Below are 23,070 nucleotides of genomic sequence, written 5' to 3' on the forward strand. Positions count from 1 at the left end.
GTGCTTGGTGCAAAGGCATTTCCTCCCTCTGCACATCAGTGGATGTTGTGGGTACCCCTCTGGGGTCAATATTTCACAAGCCTGGCAGCTGTCGAGCACAATTAAAAAGGGTTAGATGGACTTGCTAGCTCAAAGTTAGCTCATTCCTCTAATGGGGGTGGTAGCTTATTCACTCATGGCCCTAGTACCCTTCATGTAACGATAAAAAGAAAGAAAGGGCGCACCAGCCATGTGCATTCACTATGTAGCTGCCAGTATCTATACCATCCATATGCATCATATGCATGGTATGCATGCTTACAGTAAAGATCAGGCTTTACCCTTCCAGTTGGCGTTTGTATTTGTTATTTACCATGACTTTGACCGCCCACTGGGTCGAGGGTGAAAGAGGGAGGGGCCCCAAACATTCCTTCTGATTGGTTGATGGTGCATGTGTGCACATTCATACACACATATATATATATATATATATATATATATATATATATATATATATAGGGACTGCTGAACGAGGGTTCACTGCTGAGCTCTGAGGAAGAGGGGATGTTCCCTTCGAAACGCGTCAGCTGGCAGTGATCCCTGTGAGTCCCTTTGTGACCTCTGGAGAGCTCCGTTCATCATAGACTGTATGCTGTTAGTCTACGACATTTCACATTGCGAGATCTTCTTTCCTGTTTGTGAGTAGTTTCTTTGTATTTCTTTTAATAAATTTACATCCAAAGATAATGCACATGGCTGGTGCTCCTTTTCTTTCCTTTTATCATTATTAGGATTCCCCATCCTTGAGGGCAGCAAGGCCTGTGTCTCTATACCATTGGTCTGGTTATCCACTTGTGCGCAGGAGCGTTTTTTCTCTGCTATCAATTACCCTTCATGTAACCCTGCCTTCTTTTGGCCATTGTGCTGACTTTTCTGTCCTTTTCAAGACCATAGACAGCAGAGGTCACACCCATGCCTCTTTAACCTCCCCTTATAGTTTGATCTTTGATTTTGCCCCTGAGCTGGGTGTGTTACCTAAGGAGGAGATGGTAGATTAGTATGTTTTTTTTTTTTTTTTTTTTTTTTCCTTCTAAGGAATTGGGTTAGGATGCCATGCCTATAACTGAGATTTCATCCAACCCTGAGGATACAAGACCTTTAGCCAGGGGGTCCCTTAAATTGCTTAAACCAGCTAAGACTTTCCGAGTCCACTCACTAGTAGAGCCAGTCCTGTAGAAGGAGAGAAACATTTTCTCCTCAAATGCTTTGCTCAGTAGACTCCTATTTAGGAAATTGTTCTGCATAAGTGGGTAGTTTCTGTGGTAGATCCTGTCCTTTCCCGTTTCAATAAGGCTGTTACAACCCCTTTTGAAGGAAGGCCTTTATATTACATTTTGGTAAATCTAAAGATAATTGTACTTCCATTATATGGTCAGATTGTAGCGTGTATGATCCAAAATCCTCGCTGGACCCATCTCACTGATTGGAGGACGTGGCCCTGCCCAGAATATTCCTGTATGTGGAGGGTTTTTCTGTGATTGTCTTTGTACTGAATTGGCCCAGGAAGACATGGTACTTGCACATACTTGGACTCCTTGCAGACTCTTCATGGGTCATTCTGGTTCGTCTTAATCTTGTGCCCCAAGGGCCAGTGTTCCATCCTTCTTAATTGATAACATTACTGACATAGCTATTGGCAGGGGCCTGTTGGACCACTTAAACACTAGTTTTTAAAAGGAATTACAGCAGCTTACCTCAGCACTCTGTTGGGTTTTTGGTTCTCAGGTAGGTTAATTGCACTGTAAGCTCTTCTTTTGTGTGAGCTCCAACGATGACATTAGGACCCTATCTGCGTTGATATGCACAAGCATCCAGATGGGACTAGATAGAATGCATAAACAGTGTCCCTTTGGATTTATGGGACATATAGTCCCAAGGAGGGGGATCTGGGACGTTTAACTGAAGTTGTGCATGCACACTCCTGACTAGATGTTCAGGGATGCGGCATAAAACAAGCTGGAAGCCGAGGATTGCAAACAGACCATGTCTTAAGTGTACTGGACTTTTTCTAAAACAAACATTTCATGTGTTAAGATCACCTGGCCTTTGCAGATCTAATTAAAATACTTTAACCATTTCTGTTTACTGATAAAATTACATTTTTTTTGTATTTGTATTTGATGTGACTAAAACTGTTATTAGCAGTGTGAGAAAGTAACTGATTGGTTATTTTTTTTTTTTTTTTTGTGTTCTGTAGTTTGGAGTTGTTGATGCTGATGGGTTTATCAGTCTGTATCAGACCAACTGGAAGTATAGTGCTACTAGTGGAAGTCAGGCTAAGCCTTATTTGGTAAGGTTTTTGTTATATTCTGTTACTGTTTCCCATGTGTAAATCTTGGTATATGATTCCTTCTATGCATTTTCCTCTGCTTTACAGACCTGGCAGTGCCATAACAAAACCACCAATGACTTTGTGTTTATAAGTTCCTCTTCCCTAATAGCTACAGCTGGACAGTCAAGCGATAACAGGTACTTAATATATAAAGTTACTTATTAAGATGCATACATACATACATGCATGTCTTCATGAAAATCCGTTTCAGATAACCTCTGCTTCACTACAGCAATCCTTTCTTTCATGAACCACGGTACTGCCAATCAATAACCATGTCCAATGTCATATAGAAAGTGTGACCCTTTACACCCTGCATTTGCAAAACTGAAGTTTATTTTTTAGTGCAGTGCTATAGTGTCTATATGAGTCCACACATTCAAATTAAAGGATTGTTGGCTGAGTCATGTTTAACTATTGTTTCATTGTCACCACAGATTGAAGTAAACGCTTGCAATCTGTCACATGCTTATTCTGATAGTCTGCGACCATGATTTTGCAGACCCACAACCTATACCTAAAAGGTGTATAAATCTCTTCCGTGGAGCTATGGTGTCCTCTGCCGGTAGGGCAGGGGGGAGCTGTTCCTGCCAGGAGAACACCATGATTATTGCTAGCCGCAATAGCCGTTGGCAGTAATCACATGCTAGAAATCCCCCCCCCTTGTACCCAAGTTGATTGATCGACTTGATTGATCGACTTGGGTACAATTGGCCTGCCCATACATGGATTGAATCTCGGCCAGTCCCAGTTGAACTGGCCAAGATTCAAACCGTCTTTACATTCAAGCCAGCTTTACATAGTTGGTAAGGTTGAATTATTATTCCAGTATATCTTGTTCAACCCGTGTGCGTGTGTGTGTTTATGTTGCTACCAATTTCCATTTTCCTGTATGTTGTGTTTGCTGAGAAACCCATCTAAAAAAATGTTTAATATACTTACATTCCCACCTGACATCACTAACTGTGGAAGGGGAGCCCCACGTCTTCACTGCTCTAATAGTAAAGAACCCCTTACACAGTTTAAAAATGAACAACCTCCTTATCCAGCTTCATTATATGGCTGCGTGTCTTCTCTAGAGACCTTAGATTAAATAGCTTCCTCCTATAAATACAGTCAATATTTAAAGATTTATATATTACAATCATACTCCCTTTTTAAATGTCTCTTCTCCAGGAAATAAAAATCTTAATTTTTGTAGTCCCTCATAACTGAAGTTCTCCAGCCCCTTATTAGTTTTGTTGCTCTTCTCTGGACTCTCTTCAGTTCAAGGACACTCTTCCTGAGGATTTGTGACCAAAACTGGACAACATACTCTAGATGTGGCCAAACCCAAGTTTTGAAAAGTGGTAGAATTATAGTTTTATATGTTGGGTAAATACACGATAATAGTCTGCTAGCCTTGCTTGCTGCAGCTTGGTATTGTTGCTGTTGCTGAGCCTGTGATATACTAGGCTTCCCAGATTCTTTTGCATCCTCAACTTCCCCAGAGGTTCTTTCCCTAGGAAGTAACTTGCATGCATGTTTTAGCTCCCAAGTGCATTACCTTAAAATTTTCAATAATAAACCATCTGCCATATAGCGTCCCACTCTATTTACCTAGGTCTTCATGTAAAGTTGCTATATCCTGTTGTGAAGTTCTTGCCCTGCTTAGCTATGCATCATCCGCAAACTAGTGGCGGCTGGTGCTCAACATTGTTTTTGGGGGGGGGGGGGGGGGGGGTCGTAAAAAAACTTTGAAAAAAAAAATCATCAAACGCTGCCACTGTGCCCATCAAGCGCTGCCACTGTGCTCGCTCACACACCCCCCCCAAATATTAATTCGCTAGTGTCATAGGAAGTAAGGGCGCACTCTCTGCGCCCCGAGCCCACCCTTTTTTGAAGCCTTTTAGAGCCTCTGGCTCTAATCAGATGTTTCCAAAAAATACACCCCCTCCCGCTCCCGACATAGGAATCCATGCGTCTGGCGTCCTGAATGGGGCCGGGTACATGGATGGGGGGGGCGGCGCATCCACAATGCACGGGCCGCCACTGCCGCAAACACTGAGATTGAATTATTCATTCCAACTTCCTTATTTTCTGTTAAGTTAAAAAGAAGCTCATATCCCTGGGGAACTCAGCACAACCTTGTAAACCAGTGTTTCTCAACCTTTTTTTAGTCAAGGCACCTTTTAAAATTATGCACAATCCCAAGGCACCCCATTCTAAAATGGAAAAAACTAAACTCATTTGATTTTCATATTGCAGCAGCATCCACACACATGAACCACCCACCATTCGAGGCGATTTACACCTCCGCATTTACAAACTGGTACTGACTAGTATTCTCGCATTTCTCTTCTCCCTGTGTTTCTCTCCCTCTCCCAACTAATGTGACTGCAGTTCTGACAGAGAGGGGCAGGGGAGGGTGTTGTGCAGGCACCTGGCCTTCTCCTAATTAACCGATGATGTTGTTGAGATGGAAGTGGCTGGCCTTCACGGTGCCCAAGTTTGCAATTCTGCACAATAAAACCTGCACCTTTGTGTAACAAAAAAGCAGGCATGATGCACTTGCTGGCTTATTGACAATTTTTGGCCATTTAGTGGCAATTATTAAGCATTTTGCCAATTGCCAAGACATCCCTGAAGAACCCAGAATGCACCCTGGTTGAAAGACTGCCCTTAATCCATTCAGAAAATCCATCAGAAAATATGCCATTAGGTGCTACTTCTCTGGACTTTCTCCTGTAGCTAGATTTCTATGCTTGTACAGTGGGGACGGAAAGTATTCAGACCCCCTTAAATTTTTCACTCTTTGTTATATTGCAGCCATTTGCTAAAATCATTTAAGTTCATTTTTTTCCTCATTAATGTACACACAGCACCCCATATTGACAGAAAAACACAGAATTGTTGACATTTTTGCAGATTTATTAAAAAAGAAAAACTGAAATATCACATGATCCTAAGTATTCAGACCCTTTGCTGTGACACTCATATATTTAACTAATGGTGCTGTCCATTTCTTCTGATCATCCTTGAGATGGTTCTACACCTTCATTTGAGTCCAGCTGTGTTTGATTATACTGATTGGACTTGATTAGGAAAGCCACACACATGTCTATATAAGACCTTATAGCTCATAGTGCATGTCAGAGCAAATAAGAATCATGAGGTCAAAGGAACTGCCTGAAGAGCTCAGAGACAGAATTGTGGCAAGGCACAGATCTGGCCAAGGTTACAAAAAATTTCTGCTGCACTTAAGGTTCCTAAGAGCACAGTGGCCTCCATAATCCTTAAATGGAAGACATTTGGGACCACCAGAACCCTTCCTAGAGCTGGCTGTCTGGCCAAACTGAGCTATCGGGGGAGAAGAGCCTTGGCGAGAGAGGTAGAAGAACCCAAAGATCACTGTGGCTGAGCTCCAGAGATGCAGTCTTGAGATGCAAGAAAGTTGTAGAAAGTCAACCATCACTGCAGCCCTCCACCAGTTGGGGCTTTATGGCAGAGTGGCCCGACGGAAGCCTCTCCTCAGTGCAAGACACATGAAAGCCCGCATGGAGTTTGCTAAAAAAAAAAAAAACACCTGAAGGACTCCACGATGGTGAGAAATAAGATTCTCTGGTCTGATGAGACCAAGATGGAACTTTTTGGCCTTAATTCTAAGCGGTATGTGTGGAGAAAACCGGCACTGCTCATCACCTGTCCAATACAGTCCCAACAGTGAAGCATGGTGGTGGCAGCATCATGCTGTGGGGGTGTTTTTCAGCTGCAGGGACAGGACGACTGGTTGCAATTGAGGGAAATATGAATGCGGCCAATTACAGGGATATCCTAGACGAAAACCTTCTCCAGAGTGCTCAGGACCTCTGTCTTGTTGGAAGGTAAACCTTAGGTCTAGTCTATGACCCTAAGCACACAGCTAAAATAACGATGGAGTGGCTTCACAACAACTCTGTGACTGTTCTTGAATGGCCCAGCCAGAGCCCTGACTTAAACCCAAATGAGCATCTTTGGAGAGACCTAAAAATGGCTATTCACCAACGTTTACCATCCAACCTGACAGAACTGGAGAGGATCTGCAAGGAGGAATGGCAGAGGATCCCCAAATCCAGGTGTGAAAAACTTGTTGCATCTTTCCCAAAAAGACTCATGGCTGTATTAGATCAAAAGGGTGCTTCTACTAAATACTGAGCAAAGGGTCTGAATACTTAGGACCATGTGATATTTCTGTTTTTCTTTTTTAATAAATCTGCAAAAATTTCAACAATTCTGTGTTTTTCTGTCAATATGGGGTGCTGTGTGTACATTAATGAGGAAAAAAAATGAACTTAAATGATTTTAGCAAATGGCTGCAATATAACAGAGTGAAAAATTTAAGGGGGTCTGAATACTTTCCGTCCCCACTGTAAATACGATATCATCAATGCAGAAAGACCTTCATTTGAAATAGTGTTTTAAGGAGACTATGAAATACTACAACCACAGGCCTTCCTTAATCCAAATTACAGCTCACCTCACGTTAAAAGGTTGGTCTGGTAAGAACAGTCGGTCCATTCTCTAGTCACCCCAGCTGCTGCTCAAGTGATCCCTTGAGACTGCTCCTACTCTGCTCCTACTCTCCACATTATGCAAATTCCTTCACTAAGCCACTCCCCTCCTCATGGAATGGTAAAAGGTGGGTTTGGCAAGAACTGTCTTTCATAAATCCATGTTACTATTGATACAATTTTCGTTGGCAAATAGATACAATAAATGAAGCACAGAAACTAAATACCTGGGTTTTGTATTTTGTTTCCAGAAACAGATTTTATTTTATAAGTCTAATTTTCTAATGTTATATTTTGGATTGCTCATAAGAGCAGTTTATGATGCCCTTTTTATTTGTAAAATTATCTGTTTCAAAATTTTAAAGGTGTTTTTCTTTGATTCACCCTTATAGAAATGTCTGTATGTGGGATACACTGGTAGCACCTACCAACAGTTTAGTTCATGGTAAGTTAGTTTACGATTTCTGTTAACATCAATTAATACACATATCTGTGAGTCTGATTTCAAGAATATTATTATTATTATTATTATTATTATACAGTATTTATATAGCGCCAACAGTTTACGTAGCGCTTTACAACTTTAGGGTAGACAGTACAAATACAATACAATTTGATACAGTAGGAATCAGAGGGCCCTGCTCCTTAGAGCTTACAATCTAAGAGGGAAGGTCAAGAGATACAAGAGGTAATAACTGTGGGTGATGTGCTGATTGAGAAGATAAATGTACAGTTGTTAGGTGGGGGCCAGATAGGCTTCTCTGAAGAGATGAGTTTTCAGGGATCGTCTGAAAGTGGATAAAGTAGGAGAAAATCGGACAAATTGGGGTAGAGCATTCCAGAGGATGGGGGAGGCTCTGGAGAAGTCCTGAAGGCGAGCATGGGATGAGGTGACAAGGGAGTTTGAGAGCAGGAGGTCTTGGGAGGAGCGAAGAGAACGATTAGGTTGGTATTTTGTGACTAGGTTAGAGATGTAGCTAGGGGCCAGGTTGTGGATGGCTTTGTAGGTTATAGTTAGTATCTTGAATTTAATTCGGTGACTGAGTGGCAGCCAATGGAGGGATTGGCAGAGGGGTGTAGCAGACGCTGAGCGGTTTGTGTGGTGGATGAGCCTGGCCGCAGCGTTCATGATGGACTGAAGTGGGGATAGCCTATTTAGAGGTAAACCAATGAGGAGGGAGTTGCAGTAGTCAAGGCGGGAGATGACCAAGGAGTGGATTAGAAGCTTTGTGGTGTCATTGGTTAGGAAGGGGCGTATCTTGGAGATGTTGCGAAGACAGAGGCGGCAAGCTATGGATAGTGATAGAATGTGGGGTCGAAAGGTTAGTTCAGAGTCCAGGATTACACCTAGGACCTTGGCGTGGGGAGATGGGTTGATAGTTGAGCCGTTGATCTTGACAGGGAGATCAGGGGAAGTGGCACCTGAGGGAGGAAATATCATGAGCTCGGTTTTGGATAGGTTGAGTTTGAGAAAGTGATGTGACATCCAGGCTGATATGTCTGCTAGTAAGTTGGTAATGCGTGAGGAGACAGATGGAGAGAGCTGGGGGGTGGAGAGATAGATTTGGGTGTCCTCAGCGTAGAGATGATATTTAAAGCCGTGGGAGGCAATCAACTGACCCAAGGAGGTGGTGTAGATTGAGAAAAGGAGAGGTCCGAGAACAGAACCTTGGGGGACCCCAACGGAAAAAGGAAGAGGAGATGAGGAAGTAGAGTTGTAAGTGACACTGAAGGAGCGGTGGGATAGGTAGGATGAGAACCAGCGAAGAGTACAGTCACGGAGGCCAAAGGAGTGGAGTTTTTTGAGGAGGAGGGGGTGGTCCACTGTGTCAAAGGCAGCAGAGAGATCCAGGAGAAGTAGTACAGAATAGTGTCCATTGGCTTTAGCCATTAGTAGGTCATTTGAGAGTTTAAGGAGAGCAGTTTCCGTGGAGTGTTGAGGGCGAAAACCGGACTGAAGGGGATCAAGAAGTTTATTCATGGTCAGATGGTTGCTTAGTCGGTTGTAGACCAGTCTTTCAAGAAGTTTGGAGGAGAAGGAGAGTAAGGAGATGGGACGTAAGTTGTTGAGATTGGTGGGATCCAGTGAGGGCTTTTTTAGTATGGGGGTGACTAGCGCATGTTTTAGAGAGTTTGGGAAGATGCCACAAGAGAGGGAGAGGTTGAAAATGTGAGTTAGAGAGCGTAGAATCGAGTCAGAGGGTGAGCGTAGCATTTGCGAGGGAACAGGATCCAGGGGGCAAGTGGTTAGATGAGTGCTAGATAAAAGTTTAGCAACCTCAGTAGTAGTAGCAGGGTTGAATGAGGGAAGTAATGATTGTATCTGTGGACATGGGGTGTTGCATGGGGGAGGTTTTTGCGCATTGGCGATCTCCTCATGAATTGTATCAATCTTAGTTTTGAAGTGATTGGCAATCTCCTGGGCAGTGAGTGAGTTGGTGGGTGGAGGCAGTGGAGGACAGAGTAGAGTGTTGAAGGTAGAGAAGAGTTGACGTGGACTGGATGAGAAGGTGTTAATGAGTGTGATAAAGTAGGTCTGTTTGGCAGTGTGAAGGCAGGAGTAGTATTTTAGGAGGGCAGATTTATATTGTGTGAAGTCTTCCTGGGTCTTAGTCTTATGCCACAGGCGCTCAAGAGCGCGGCTACGTTTTCTGAGACTTCTGGTGTCATCTGTTTGCCAGGGTTGTAGCAGTCGGGGCCTAATTCTGCGTGTAGTGAGGGGGGCCAGCTTGTCTAGGGAGGAAGACAGTGAGCTGTTGTAGATGAAAGTAGCTAGGTTGGGGCAGGACAGGGGGGAGATTTTGTCATAGAGGTGATCAGTATCAGAGTAGAGAAGAGAAGGGTTGAGGTGGCGAAGGTTTCTGCGTATAACTGTTAGGCGGTTGGAGGGAGAAGAGGTGGAAGACAAGGAGAGAGCAAAACTAATAAGGTGGTGATCAGAGAGTGGGAGTGGATTGTTGGAAAGGTTGCACGGAGTGCACAGATAGGAGAAGGCAAGGGTGTTGCCGTTGGAGTGGGTAGGAGCCTGTATCCATTGCTTCAGGTCAAGCGATGAGGTTAGATTAAGAAGTTTAGAAGTAATAGTAGTGTTAGTGTTGACAGGGATGTTGAAGTCCCCAAGAATAATTGTGGGGATTTCAGAAGAGAGAAAGTAGGGTAGCCAGGCAGAGAAGTCATCAAGAAAGGCTGATACCGGTCCAGGGGGCCGGTAGATGACAGCAATTCTTAGAGAAATAGGAGAGAAAAGACGAATGCAGTGTGCCTCAAAAGAGGAGAGTGTCAGAGAGGGAGGTGGGTGAAGAACCTGATAGGTGCTGCATGGGGCTAGAAGGATTCCCACTCCACCTCCCTTCCGTCCACTTGGTCTGGGGGAGTGAGTCCCGAGAAGGCCCCCATGGGAGAGGGAAGCAGGAGAAATAGTATCCGATTCATGAAGCCAGGTTTCAGTAATGGCAAGTAGGTTAAAGGAATTTGTGATGAAGAGGTCGTGGAGGGCGGTGAGTTTGTTGCAGACAGAACGTGCATTCCACAGGGCACAGGAAAAGGGGGGGCTGGTTTTGGAAAGAGGAATAGAGACCAAGTTCTGTGGGTTTCGGCTCCTGCCAGAGGGTGTAGGGGGATGGGAGCGTTGGGCAAAGACAGATGATGGTGGCCCAGGGTTTGGGGATATGTCACCAGAGATTAGGATAAGCAGGAGGGTGAGGGAGGTAATGTGGGACTGTGATTTATGTGAAGAATATAATTTTATGCATAGCTTGTCTTTTCACATTTTAAAATACAGCCAACATATGAATAAGAATAACTTCTCTGCTTTTCTGAGGAATATAATGTCTGACACCAGATCATTTTGGCTAAATCTTATTTGTTATAATGAATTTTGAATGGCTGTTAAGATTCCATTGTGTTGTAGATTATCCCTAGACCTGACTTAAAAACACATAAATAGTCATTATTTTTTGGCTCACGTTCCCTGATTTTCACACCTTAATACCTGTTTATGATGGTTCTGTGTTGGTCCCTTCAGTGACGATTTGTGTATCAAGAATGGCCTGATGCCAATAGACAGTCGGGTGCATCATATGCATATTAAATCTACACTCCCCTTCGAAGTTGGGCAGCCTGAATTGCCTATAACCTGGTTTGTGCAAAGCATTACAGAATATAACACTCAAACAAAACCAGCCACAATTGGGCTCTTGCAGGAAATTTCAATATTTAATGTTTTTTATAATTGTGCAGGCTTACCTTTTACCTTTCTTTGTCTAAGTCTGATAATGGCTTTGTGCAGGATGTTCTTTGCAGAAATTTATGCCTCTTCTTCCCCACCACAAAAACTTCACTGAGGATGTTGCATTTTTGTAGTCAGAAGCTCCATATATCCACAAAAGGGCATGACACCATCAGCTGGCTTTGTGATGACTGTAGTAGTTGGACAGGGCTGCAAATTCTTGTAGGGATGTTGTCACTGGAGTCTTTGACAGATAAAAGAAGCCAACATGTGATTCAAATTGGCAGTAACCAAGCAAAACAAAAATATTGGTTATATGTGGAGTTAGCCTAAATGAATATTGGAGTTTAATTGTACTATTGAGTAGAGCTGCACAATTAATCGTTAAAAAATCATGATCTTGATTCAACCCCCCTCATGATCTTAATACAGCATTTCCACGATTCATGTTAAACGAGTGCAGAGCCGTCCTCTGCTCAGAGTTGTCAAAAAAAACAAACAGCTGGAAAATGTTTATCAACAGCGCTGAGATGAAGATAAACCATGTATCTCTTGGTTCTTTTATGTCAAAGGGATGAACTTCGGTCTACAAATGAGGGCAGTTTAACCACTTAAAGGCTAAACCTTTTTTGACACTTGTTGCTTACAAGTTAACCACTTAAGGACAGAGCCTCGTTTTGAGATTTGGTGTTTACAAGTTAAAATCAGGTTTTTTTTTTCTAGAAAATTACTTGGAACCCCCAAACATATTTTTTTCTAACACTCTAGAGAATAAAATGGAGGTTGTTGCAATACTTTCTGTCACACCGTATTTGCGCAGCGGTCTTACACTTTTTTTTGGAAAAAATACACTTTTTTTTAATTAAATGAGACAACAGTAAAGTCAGCCTATTTTTTTGTTTATATTGTGAAAGATAATGTTACGCCAAGTAAATTGATACCCAACATGTCATGCTGCAAAATTGCGCCCGCTCAAATGGAATGGCGACAAACTTTTACCCTTACAAATCTCCATAGGTGATGTTTAAAAAATTCTATAGGTTGCATGTTTTAAGTTACAGAGGAGGTCAAAGGCTGGAATTATCACTCTCACTCTAAAGATCGCGGTGATACCTCTCGTGTGGTTTGAACACTGCATTTGCTTCTGCACGCGAGCATTTATTTATTTCACTTTTTAGTTTTTGGTTTTTAGTTTTACACTGTTCTTTTGAAATAAAAAATTGTTTCACTTGTATTCCTATTACAAGGAATGTAAACATCCCTTGTAATAGAGAAAAAGCATGACAGGACCTCTTAAATATGAGATGTGGGGTCAAAAAGACCTCAGCTCTCATATTTACACTAAAATGCAGAAAAAAGTAGTTTGAGAAAAAAAAAATTAAAAAATTTCCCTTTAAGAGCTATGGGTGGAAGTGACGTTATGACGTCGCTTCCGCCTTGCAATGGTATGGAACCAAGTGGGGGGCCACCTTCCCCCTCAGTCAGCTCCATACCACAGACCGTGAAGGATCCCGATCGCCTTTGCCGCTACCAACGGCTCCGTTAAGCGGCCGAGGGCACCAGAGCGTGGCGGGGGCCCTCTCCCGCTACCGTTAAAAGTGACCTCGCTGCGAATCCGCTGCAGAGCCCACTTTTATCTGAAAGCTGACCGCCCACTGAAGAAGAGGATAGCGGGGTTATGAAAGCTAGCTGCCATGACAACAATATTCCTCTTTAAGGCTCCATTCACACTAGCGCATTTTTTGATGCATTTTGCATTTTGCAGAAATGCATGGGAATTTTTTAACATGGGTTCCTATGGAACATGTTCACATCAATGCCTTTTTGTACCCCTGCATTTTTGGAAAGGGTCAGGGACTTTTTTTCATGCAAAATGCAGCGTTTTGCATGTAATACAATTCAATGGACCAGCATCAAAAACGCATGTGCACCGTTTTTGCAGCGTTTTTACAGCATTTTTGATGCGTTTTTGGCTTTTTTTTTGTTTGTTTTTTTTAAACTGTAAAAAAAAAAAAAAAACGCAAAACTCCGCAAAAACGCTGTAAAAACGCTACAAAAACGCTGCTCAAAAACGTGGCAAGCATGACAAAGAAAACTCCAAAAACGCTCAAAAGCAACATGCATAGGTGTGAATCGAGCCTAAACAGCCGAAGTATAACGATGGCGGGCAGTCGGCAAGTGGTTAAAATCAGTATTTTTTTGCTAGAAAATTACTTTGAACCCCCAAACAAAAACAAAATATATATATATATATATATATAATAATTTTTTATAGAGAATAAAATGGCAGTCATTGCAATATTTTATGTCACACTGTATTTGCGCAGCGGTCTTTCAAAAGCAATTTTTTGGGATAAAATACACTTTAAGAAACCGTACAGTTAGCCCAATTTTTTTTGTATCGTGTGAAAGATGATGTTACGCTGAGAATCGTGATCTTTATTTAAAGCAAAAAAATTGTGCTTCTCATATTTATCCAGAATCGTACAGCTCTACTATCGAGCTACAGCTAGTAAGCCATGATGCATGATGAGAACCCTGTATCAGTCCAACCCTACAGGGTGCCATAATTATATACGTTTTAATATATTCATGTTTTATATGAAAATAAATTGTACATAGACAGCGCACAGCCATTGGTATGAAATTATATTTCCCATATATAGTTGCAGCAGTATAGGTACTGTTAAACTGGTATTTTGAGTGGGACAGTGGGGAGCATCCCCATTTCTATGGGTACTTCTCAGTTGAAAAAAAAAAAGTTTTTATTATCTTTTCATCTCGATTTGCAGCCTTTACTTGCCATGACAGTGGAGCAACTGTGGTTGCTTATGCACCAAAAAACCAGCTGCTAATATCTGGAGGCAGGAAAGGATTCACATGTTTGTTTGACTTGCGTCAGAGACAACAAAGGCATGTTTTCCAGAGCCATGATTCTGCTGTGAAGGCCATTGCTATAGACACAACAGAAGAATATTTCATTACAGGATCTGCAGAAGGAAACATTAAGGTAAGTGTCTGTCTCTTTAAGGTTTTCAATATCTACAAAATCTTTCTTGATCCTAAAAAAGTACCAGGCATCAATCACATTTTTCTGTTGAGGCCAAAAGCATAAAAATTTAATTTGCCCATAACAAAATAAAATTTTCTCCTTGTCTTTAGCAACCATTCCGATTTTTTTTTTTTTTAATTACCTTTGCACTCCAAAAATTACACTTTGATGCCAATTTGTTGCTATGGACATAATGTCAAGAAATGTCTGGCAGATCTTTCTTATGTAAGCCCCCTCATGCCCAAAGTTTTTCTTTTTCTGTAGTATCAAAACTTATAATTTCACAAGGAATACAAATGATGCAGCGACTAACCATATCACATCAATAAAACAATAAAAAGGAATTTCAAATTGGATGTGCGTATATATTTGACTATGTATGGTACCACTATTGGAGTCACATTTGAGCGATGTTGGACCTCCTATGATTTAGAGGTCTAAGTATCAGGTGAGCATATAAGTGCGAAAGGGCACTGAGGGAATGGGTTTTTGCACGTTGGATGAAAAATTGTGTTGAACACAAGAAATCTGAAGGAAGAAGATTTAGGTGGTGGAATTTTATATATTGTAAACAGAGTGTTTTTCTAAACGAAAATAGCTAAATAAAGTGAAAAAACACAGTGGCGCTAAGATATAACTTCTATATAAAAAATTCCTTATTTCAGGCGATCCAGTGAAAAAAACAACAATATATGTGCAATATATCCCCCAAGTGACAAGTGATATTATTAAAACATATCAAAAAATATTGTAATCAAAAAATCACAAAAAAAAGTCCTTAAATGGTGACTTCTTCTTATAACTTCCACCACACCCAAGTGTTCAGTGATCCCACTCCCTATGGAAATCCACTCACCGACTCTCAGTGCCCACACTCTCGTGTAAGGCTCAAATGCTTTCTGACCGCATCATAAGGGTCACAGTGGCAATCCACAAACCAGATTGATGTGCAAAAGATCGTTCCACATGTGAAATAAAAATAATACTCCAATAGTGCAATAACGTATAACCAGTTTATTTATTATTATCTTTAGTATTCAACTCACGTTTTCCAAATATAAAAATAGCATAGAAACGTTCCCACAGCAAACAGCAAAAAAAGATTAAAAAAATGACATAAAAAAAAAAAATATGCCTTTAAGAAAAGTGGGCGGAGCTGACGTAATGATGTCGCTTCAGCCGTCCAATGGTATGGAGATGGGTGGCGGCCATCTTAGCCTCACTCGTCTCCATACCCAGGCACAGAAAGGTCCCGATCGCCTCCGCCGGGAGGGCGGTGGAGGGCGCTGGAGAGCGGCGGAGGGGGGGTGGCACCTCTCCCGCCGCCGATAACGGTGATCTCGCGGTGAACGCAGAGACCACCATTATCGTACACAGAACCGGCTCCTGTAAAGATGGATACCTCGGTTGTGGCAGCAGCTGCTGCCATTACCGAGATATCCATCTTCAAAGTGCCGACGTATATTTACAGGAGCCAGTCGGTAAGTGGTTAAATGCACCTTGAAGTTTCTGAGACCACATGGAAAATTGTGTTCTGGTCAGATGCATCAGTGCCCATCAATGCAGCCTATCGACGCACATCAGTGAAGAAGAAAATGTACTAATTTGCAAAATTGTATAACAGAAACAAAGGAAAAAGGATTTATTTTTTCAAATTTTCATTTTTTTTTTTCCATTAAAAAAAAAAAAAAAAAAACTGTGGTGATGAAATACCACCAAAAGAAAGCTCTATCTGTCTCAATAAAATTAGAATAATTTTACATGGGTACAATGTTGCATGACTGCACAATTGTCATTTAAAGTGTGACAGTGCTGAAAGCTGAAAATTGGAAGGGGGTGAAAGTGCCCTGTATTGAAGTGGTTTGGCTAGAAATCCACGCACTTTTTTAGCTGCTCCTTTTCTCTTCCTCCTCCATAGCGCAGGTTATAAGCTCATAGAAATGAAGAGAGCCAAAAGTGTAATATGCCAACTTTATTTAAGAAATTTAAAAAATGCACTTACATAAAGACAGATGTACATCGGCTTGTACACTACTATACGATTCTGTACAGTGTGCTGCAATAAAATGCAGCTCTGTACTGTGTTGCAGTGTGAATGGGATACAGAAAACACTGTTCATATCGCTGGAGAGTTTAAAGGCAGGATGTTTTTTTACCTAAGTGCATTCTCTGCATTAAGGTAACAAAAAACTTTGTGTGCAGTTTTCTCCCTTATACATACCTGAGCCAATTTTTGATGCAGCGCTGTGCTTGAGAGCAGCGTCTCTCTCTACTCTCTCCCTCCTCACAGCCGCGTTGTCTGTGTCTGATACGGGCAGCGCGGCTTAGCAGGTGTGACGCAATAGGAAGTGTCTTCCTATGGTGGCACACTGAGAAAAGGAGGAGCCAGGAACGCCAACAACAACTGTAGAAGAGGAGGATCAGGGCTTCTGTGCAAAAACATTGCACATAGCAGGTAAGTATAACATGTTTGTTAAAAAAAAAATAAAAATGAACCTTTAATAGTTAAGATAAAAATGCACATTTCTTCTGCAGTAATTTTCTTGCTATCATCCTGGAAACCCCCACCCCCAAATTAAATGTTGAGGCTTGCAATAAAATGATGTAGAGGATCACTGGTGAAAAGTGTATTCGGTACTAAGACTGCAGTAATATTTACACATGGGTCTATGCGTTTTTTTACATTGTTACAGAGCTTTCCACATTTTGTGGTTTTACAGCATGGAATTAAAATCGATTTAAACAGGGGTTACCAACTGATTTCACAATATTACTGTAGGCCATAATTTTAAAGTGGAAAACAATCAACATAATTATAAAAAAAAAAAATTACAAATGGAAAAAAATAATTGAACAGCATTACATGCTTAAGCATGTACTCTGTGCTTAAAGGATAAGTTCACCATATTCAGGGTGTAACATGTTACGAAAAGGACCGGCCCCCAATCCCCCCGCTGCTGTCAATTTTTTTAAAACGCAGCAATGCGGGGCTCCTGCCGCGCCACTCATTCCTAGCCCTCTGTGAATGGAAAACTTCAAGTTCTTGATGAACTACCATGGTGCCGTGAGTACTGCGGTAGTTCATTGATTCTTCCCAGGGCTTTTTTTCTTAGAGAATAGGTGCAAGAACTCGACCACGACTTCCCACACACCCTCCAAACCGCACCAAATAGTGGGTGTGGTAAAATTTTAGGAACAGTGGGAGGATCTTCATGCACTTCTGGTATTTAGTGCCCCTTTAGGTACCAAGTGCAGAGTTGGGGGGGAGGGGGGAGTTTACACACATAGTGTAGAGTTCAGAGGTGCTCTGCATGCAGATTACGAAGTTCAGCCTTCTTCCACATCTCACTTTCATCCCTCTCTCAGTTCTGACCTCTACATGCAACCCCCCTCCAATGTCCCATATTTTCCACTCATTAAAAGTGCCACCATCTTCCACGTGTCGTACTTTTGTTGCTGTATTAAGCTGAAGCACCCAGCCGGCTCTAGGACCTCTCGCACACTGTAGGTGGCTCTGATTCTCTCACTTCCAGGGAGATCGTCCAGTAGGGGTGTACTCATTTGCACTGCACTCTGGGCACCTGCATCTCCCTTGTCCCCATCCTGCACTCAGTGGGAGCTGCACTGGGGAACGGATCGTTGGGAGACGAGCTGTCACTTATAAACACAGAAGCTGAACATTTGTTTACAAGTGATAGTGGTGAGCAGGGAGCAGAAGACCTGAGCCAAAGGTGGAAGAACTGTGTTCCAGCTGAAAAAAAGCCCTGATTCTTCCTGTCAGTAAGTATCTGCTTGCCCATATGAGGTACAAGTGCTGATCGTGGGTGCACTGCTTTAAAAGCTCCTACAACAAGAAAATAACAAATGCACATTTTTTTTTTACCTATTTCTTTTTTGTCAAAATGTGATCTTATTCTTTAATCCCCCAAAGATCTCCTTAATTCTAGTGCAACCATCTGGCTTTTTAAGTCACTTGATTACATGTGTGGCACCCTTTTGAGTGCAATTACTGTTACTATTATTGCATGGTCTCAAAATGAACACGTTTTTGAAATGCCCCTGGGTAAGTTAGGGCTAGTTCACTCCACCTGTGGTACTGTGTTGGTGCACTTTGCTCTCTTTGAACGGCTCCCATCACACATCCAGAATACACCTGAATTGCAATATTGCATAATGTATATTGCGGTGTGCTGTGCTGCAAAACAATGTAGCAGGACCTAAATTATTTAAGGTGCATTACATTTAATTTTTAATGGGCTGGCTAATGTAGCGACCTGCAATATACCTCAACACACCTGAACATAAACCCTCCATTGTGACCACTCCTTATAGGTTCAGAAATAATCTGATGTAATTTGAATAACGGTCTGAACATCCCTGGAGCACTGTTAAAACGGTTGTAACCCAAAAAAGAAAAAAGCTTCTGTTCCTTTAAAGCATGATAAAAATGCCACAGTGCTTCTGCAGTGTCATTTGTCAAATTCTATGTTGTAAAATACCTGGTTGATCCTGCATGTTCCTGTGCCCCCCCTCGGTGCACTGACTATGGTAATCATTACTGCTGATCCATGATACCGTGGTCAGTTTATGTACCTCAGTCATCCTGCTCTGTACTCAGTCTCTCCTCCTTTTCTCTCCCTATTGCCTATCATTTCATTTCTTTGTGTGAGATTCAATCTCCTGCCCATCCTTCCCCTCTACTCTTGTCGCTATTCCCTGTGGCTGTAAAGCATGTTGTATGAATATACAAAGTACTGTGTGTCAGTTTTTCTAAAATGTAAAATCCTAAATACTTTCTTGCACAGTGCCTCTGTGTGGTCACGTGATCTCCCTCTGCTGGCCGGCTTACGTCAGAGGGGAATCTCCGCCCCTCCCGCTGCTCTCCTTAGATCAGGGAAGGAGAGCAGAGGGAGGTCACGTGACACCAGAGTGGAGCTGTGCAAAAAGGTATTTATGATTTTTTTAATTTTTTTTTTTAGAATAACTGACAAATAGGTACTTTATATCTTTATACAGCGGAGGGCATGCCAGTTATTTGTAAATCTGACTTTACAACCACTTTAAATCCATTATTACAACATTGAAATCATATGACACAGCTAACTTGAGCAGGCCTTTCACAAAATCTAAGAGAGATGCCCTTCTAGCTAAGGAGGGTGTTGGTGAGAAAAGCGATTAGGAGGCCAGTGATAACTCTGAGACAACTATAACCCAAATTTATCACAAATCCAGAATTTATAAAAGAGTGAAAAAACAAAACTAGAACAGTGAGTTTTCCATAAAGTATTTGAAAATGGTAAACATGTAAAAACACTCTGGACTCACTTTTTGAACTTATCAGAAAATGCTATGCCGACACTGCCCATCACCTGAGAACACTACCCCATATTGGTAGCATCATGTTATAAGGGTGCTTTCTATTGGCATGTAGAAAACTAGTCAAGTTTGAGGGCAAGAGACAAATAGAGGCCAATTTTAGAGGAAAACCTTTAGGCTGCCATTTTTGACCATCTTCTAAAAACGCTTTTTGCCTATATAAAGTGTTATGTATGTTGAATAAATCGTATGTTAAAAATTCCTTTTTAAATGCTTTTTATTTTCATGTTATAACACTATAAATTTGAAAAATTATAAGGGGGGGTGAATATTTATGTAAAGCACTATCTAACGTATCTAGTAAATAAACATAAAAAATACAATGTGGTAATTCTAACATGTTTGAAAATAACGTGGCTTACGTTAAATCAAAACGAGTGTGCTCTTCTAAATTTTGCAGCCAGACTCTGCCTCCCCAAAGGCTTAGTTGGCAGCAGTGATTTTACTGACTTGTGACAGTAACTTTTCAGTGTAAGACTGTTGACATCACTCTAGCTTTTTGGCTAGATCAAATATGTTACAGTGACATGGAGAATCATCCCCTTCTTTTCAAATTTGGGTTTTGGCTGGAAGTATTTTCTCACCCATATTTTGTTTTCCTTGCAGATCTGGAGCCTTACAAATTTCACATTGCTGCACACTTTTCTCAATGAGCATGCGCGACAGTCCCTCTTCAGAAATATTGGAACAGGGGTGATGCAGATAGAGACTGGACCAGCCAACTACATCTTTTCATGTGGCGCTGATGGCACTGTCAAAATGAGAACATTACCAGATCGTTTTAGCACAATAAATGACCCCCTAAGAAACGACGTCAAATTTTTTCTTTGAATTACCATTTTGTATTGTTTAACCCCTGTGAACATTTGAGTGGTTTTACAATGCTTTGTCCTGCACTAGCACTGAAAGTGGATTAAACTTTATGTATGAAAGTGAGAGGTGGCCGACGGGTGAATTGTGCAATGCATTACAGACGTGCCACTAAGATGATGCTTTACGTAGTTTGTATTTATTTTTGTGATTTTCTTTCTTTCTTTTGCCCTTGAAGCACTGATGCCTTAAATATGATTAACATGATCATTCATCTATTGAATGCTATGTTGCCTAAAATAGGAAAATGGATAAATATGTAAAATATGATATATACATATATTCCTACATACTTGTACCGCTGCTGTTTTCTTGATTTATTTTTTTTTCTAACTTTTATCCCATTTTTAAATTTCTTTAAAAAATCTGCACACCTGGAAAATATTTTATTGGTATGTGTATAAAATCTGAAACTTATGATTTAATTATAATGTTATATATACTTAAATGAAGATAAATTATATTTTAGAACAGTTTAAAGGTCATATAAAAGAGTAGATTTAGGTAAAGATTTACCTATGTTATAGTGAGTTCTGGTATAAAAACAAATGGCTTTTTTTTTTTTTTTGTCTGACCTTTTTAGCATATGGTCTTTGAAGCACTTAACTATGTTAAAGTGAAGCAGCTTTACAGGTTATACGGTCATATTGTGAAGTTTATAGACTTCAGATAAAGTTAACATTTTTTTGCCAAACTGTAGATTCAGTAATGATTATGACCAAATACTAAAAGCACAAGAAACTTCAACTTTTTATTGCCTCATTTGTTGTTTTTTAATTTAACATGTATATTCCTTACTACACGTTAAATACTAAATTCAACGTTTGTCATCCTACTTCCTGATATGTTATAGCTAAAAGCTTAGATTGACCCTTGGAATCAATGGTTACTGGCTAATGTAAAATAAAATGGACATCAAAGGAATTTTATAGATTTTACCACTTTGTCTCTTGGAAATGTCCCCACACAGCAGGTGTTTATGAGAGAGGCAGTAGTAGGTAGCCCTCTCATGACATGTCAGAGAGCTTGTTTAATGCAGTTGATTTCTACCCTTCTGTTCCCTGGAATAGCAGCTGTACATTGTTGGGGACTGTTCAGTCTGCAAGAATTGGAGAAAGTTGTTCTTCAGAGGAAATCTAGTACAGCACCATTCACACATACCACATGCCCAATAAGCTATTTAAAGTCCCATGCAACGTTTTTTGTAAATAAGCTAACGGCTTCTTGATGTATTTATTTTCATTGGCCAAGTATGGACGTGACGTGTGTCATGACTTTAGCAATAACATATACTGTATATAGCTACAATAGGAGGACTGATGTTGAAGATACATTTGAAGGCATATGAATGCTAATGGGTGACTTTTATAACATTCTCAGGACTTGGGATTTTTTTTTTTTTTTTATTCCACTAAGGATGATTTTGTAAATTGTATTTTCATTGTTTGAAATACTTTGACAACCACAAAATCCTGAATTTAAGTCTCTGAAGAGGTGCAATAACTTGAATAGCAGTTAATGTTCCACAGTAGAGGATAGCATTAGGTGTAGTTTTAACGCTACAAAACAACTGACCTTAACTGTGTTAATTGACTGTTTTTAAGCCTACAAGTTGAATATACATTACCACAATTATTACTAAACAATGGGAACAATCGTGTTTTGTTTTCAGAGTTTCTAATGAACCATAAAAAATGATGTGATTTGTCATGTACTAAGTAAAACATCTTTTCAATAAAAGTAGAGACCATACAGTTTGGCTTTGATAATGTTGCCTTTGGACTTTGATGTTGTGACATTTTACCCGTAATCCCTAGTGCTTGCCAAAAATTTATATTTTAGTGTGGAAAGTGTTAGCGCCTCTGTCAGTTGTGTTTCCCTATTGGAGAGGTTTCCGCTTACTTGATCTTTGGACAGGAAGTTATGAGTAGTCTTACCAACCAGGGCATAGACTTAAACTAAAAACAGATTTAGAACTTTTGGCCATGTTTTTATTTAAGTCTGTGCTTTTCTGTCCTGATGACAACTGCTTCTCCCTATTTCCTGTCCTTGTATCACAGGGACAGCAATTGAGGGAAAACAATTTTCTAGTGGGTAGTGACAGACTGAAATAAATTACTATAAAAAAAATAATCTTCCATACACTATGAAATTGTGATGGAGGAAGTTAACCGCTTGCCACCCAAACCAGTTCTGGCATTTTTCTCCTACATGTAAAAATCTTTTTCTTTTTTTTTTTTTTGCTAGAACATTACTCGGAACCCCCAAACATTTTACATATATAAATTCAATTTCGACCACCGTATTTTTTGGGTGATCAGTGCCTGAACAAGCTGTAGTGTTAGCAATGTCCTTGCCAGTCTGTAACATAGGTGGAAGGAAAATTTCCAGATGCAAGTCCGTTGTCCTCCAGGCCATAAAGAAATGCTCAGATGAAAGTATGGATTTTAAGGCGATGGGGGGGGGGGGGGTGCTTTGTTAATGAGGACAAGGGTCTCTTCTTCATAACCCTGGGCTGTGGTTGTGGGGGTCTGCGGGCAGGGGGCTTATCGGAACCCGGAAGCCCCTTTAAACAAGAGGGTTCCCAGCCCCCCCCCATGTGAATGAGTAGAGGTACATTGTACCCCTACCCATTCACCAAAAA

The 23,070-nt window shown here is 40.9% G+C and overlaps 1 protein-coding gene across 2 annotated transcripts in view; it reads left to right on the forward strand.

The window, feature by feature from the left end:
* The window catches only part of DMXL1 (Dmx like 1), a 268,508-nt gene extending 246,330 nt beyond the window's left edge, over window positions 1–22,178 (forward strand). For both annotated transcript variants that reach the window (XM_073624666.1, XM_073624667.1), the window contains 5 exons: window positions 2,237–2,329; window positions 2,417–2,508; window positions 7,293–7,345; window positions 13,921–14,138; window positions 20,163–22,178. In XM_073624666.1, the coding sequence (XP_073480767.1) occupies window positions 2,237–2,329; window positions 2,417–2,508; window positions 7,293–7,345; window positions 13,921–14,138; window positions 20,163–20,387 (681 nt within the window). In that variant the 3' untranslated portion in view covers window positions 20,388–22,178. The remainder of the gene's footprint in view (window positions 1–2,236; window positions 2,330–2,416; window positions 2,509–7,292; window positions 7,346–13,920; window positions 14,139–20,162) is intronic.
* Window positions 22,179–23,070: the final 892 nt, after the last annotated feature.

Source organism: Aquarana catesbeiana, linkage group LG01 (assembly GCF_042186555.1).
Source record: "Aquarana catesbeiana isolate 2022-GZ linkage group LG01, ASM4218655v1, whole genome shotgun sequence".
Classification (NCBI taxonomy): domain Eukaryota; kingdom Metazoa; phylum Chordata; class Amphibia; order Anura; family Ranidae; genus Aquarana; species Aquarana catesbeiana.